Source organism: Gossypium hirsutum, chromosome D11 (assembly GCF_007990345.1).
Source record: "Gossypium hirsutum isolate 1008001.06 chromosome D11, Gossypium_hirsutum_v2.1, whole genome shotgun sequence".
In the NCBI taxonomy this organism is placed as follows: Eukaryota; Viridiplantae; Streptophyta; class Magnoliopsida; order Malvales; family Malvaceae; genus Gossypium; species Gossypium hirsutum.
Window position 1 is genome coordinate 31,228,855 of NC_053447.1, and position 1,695 is coordinate 31,230,549.

The window sequence follows — 1,695 nt, forward strand, 5'->3', positions numbered from 1 at the left end:
AACATAAGGTACTGAAAAAATGGTTAAATAGAAAAGGGAATTTAGGGACAACATATATTTCGAAAAGCACTACCCTGTGACATCGTCAGATTCGGCCATAATGTCTAGGCCAGGTTTGGGGTGTTACATTCCTTCTTGACAACTTTCTCCATCTTTTCATTTAATCTTCTTTGTTGTTCAATCAATTGCTTCCTTCATCTTCCAAATTGATCTCGTGCATTGAAAAAGAAGGACTAATACCTTGAATATCGGCAATACTCCAAGCAATAGCCCGTTTGTGTTGCTTGAGAATATGGACAAATTTCTCTTATTGAGTTACATCCAGTGTTGTGGAAAGAATAATTGGGAGAGTATTGTGATCACCTAGAAAGACATATTTAAGATGAGGAGATAGTGTTTTCAATTCCAGAGTAGGAGCCTCTTCAATAGATGGTTTGAAAATTGGGATTGTTCTATTGGTCAGGTCTAAGGATTCAATCTGCCATCCATGCTTGAGTTCAAGATTATTAGCTTCAACTATGCTGTCACAATCGTCTAAGGATTCAACATCATATGTCATTGCAACTCTTCAAAAAGTACAGTGCTTTGGTCATTGAATTCTTCCTCAATTAGATCATCTAGCACATCAATAGTATGACATTCTTCTTTTTCCTGGCATTGAATAGATTCAAAAACACTGAAGGTGACTTGCTCATTATTAAGTAGCATGGTTAGTTCACCTTTATAAACATCAATAAGAGTTCGACCGATGGCTAAAAATGGTCGTCCCAAGATTATGGAAACCTCTTTGTCTGCCTCACAGTAAAGTATGATAAAATTATCCGGATAAACGAATTTATCCATTCGAATTAAGACATCTTTTATTTTCCCTTTAGGTTGAGCCAAGGATCGATCAACTAGTTCTAATGTCACTGCAGTAGATTTCATGTGACCAATTCCCAACTTTATGAAAGTGGATAATGACATTAGGTTAATGTTAGCTCCCAAGTCGCATAAAGCCTTGCCTAAATAATGATTTCCAATTGAACATGGGATTGTAAAGCTCCTAGGATCTTTCAATTTAGGGGGCAACTTGTTTTTCAAAACAACACTACAGCCTTCTGTGAGTGCAATAGTTTCAATACCAATAAGCTTCTTCTTCCTGGACAAGAGGTTTTTCATAAATTTACCATAACTTAGAATTTGAACCAGAGCGTCCACTAAAGGAATGTTGATCTATAGTTGCTTTAATGTGTCCAAGAACTATTGATACTGCTTTTCATGCTCATTCTTCTTGAATCTTTGTAGGAATGGTAAAGGTAGAGATATATCTTATTACGCTGACATCTTTGATTGCCTTGACAATTTCGAAGGTCGGACATTAGGCATATGAGTTACAATTTTTGGAACTTCTTTGTTTGATGCATTGACAAATTCTTCAGATTCAACATTCGCACCAGTGATCACACCATCCGTATTTGGAGGTACTATAGTAGAGTCTAAAAACAATTTTTCAGTTTGTTTGCCACTCCTAAGAGTGATAGCCTTACAATGTTCTTTCCCCCACGAACTAGGATTTTCCGTGTCACAGGGTAATGAGCTTGGTGGTCGAGTACTCAGATTTGAAGCAAGTTGTCCTAATTGTGCTTCCAATGCTTGAATGGAAGATGAATTCCCTTGTACGATAGCTTGCATACGAGTAATATGCTCCCGCAT

General features: G+C 37.1%; 1 protein-coding gene across 1 annotated transcript; it reads right to left on the minus strand.

Annotated features, from left to right (window-relative positions):
- Positions 1–555: 555 nt before the first annotated feature.
- On the minus strand, positions 556–1,695 carry LOC121223174 (uncharacterized). Its single transcript, XM_041104270.1, has 3 exons — positions 1,319–1,695; positions 784–1,141; positions 556–651 (listed from the first exon to the last, which is right to left on the minus strand). The coding sequence occupies exons 1-3, from the start codon at positions 1,693–1,695 to the stop codon at positions 556–558; spliced, it is 831 nt and encodes a 276-aa protein (XP_040960204.1).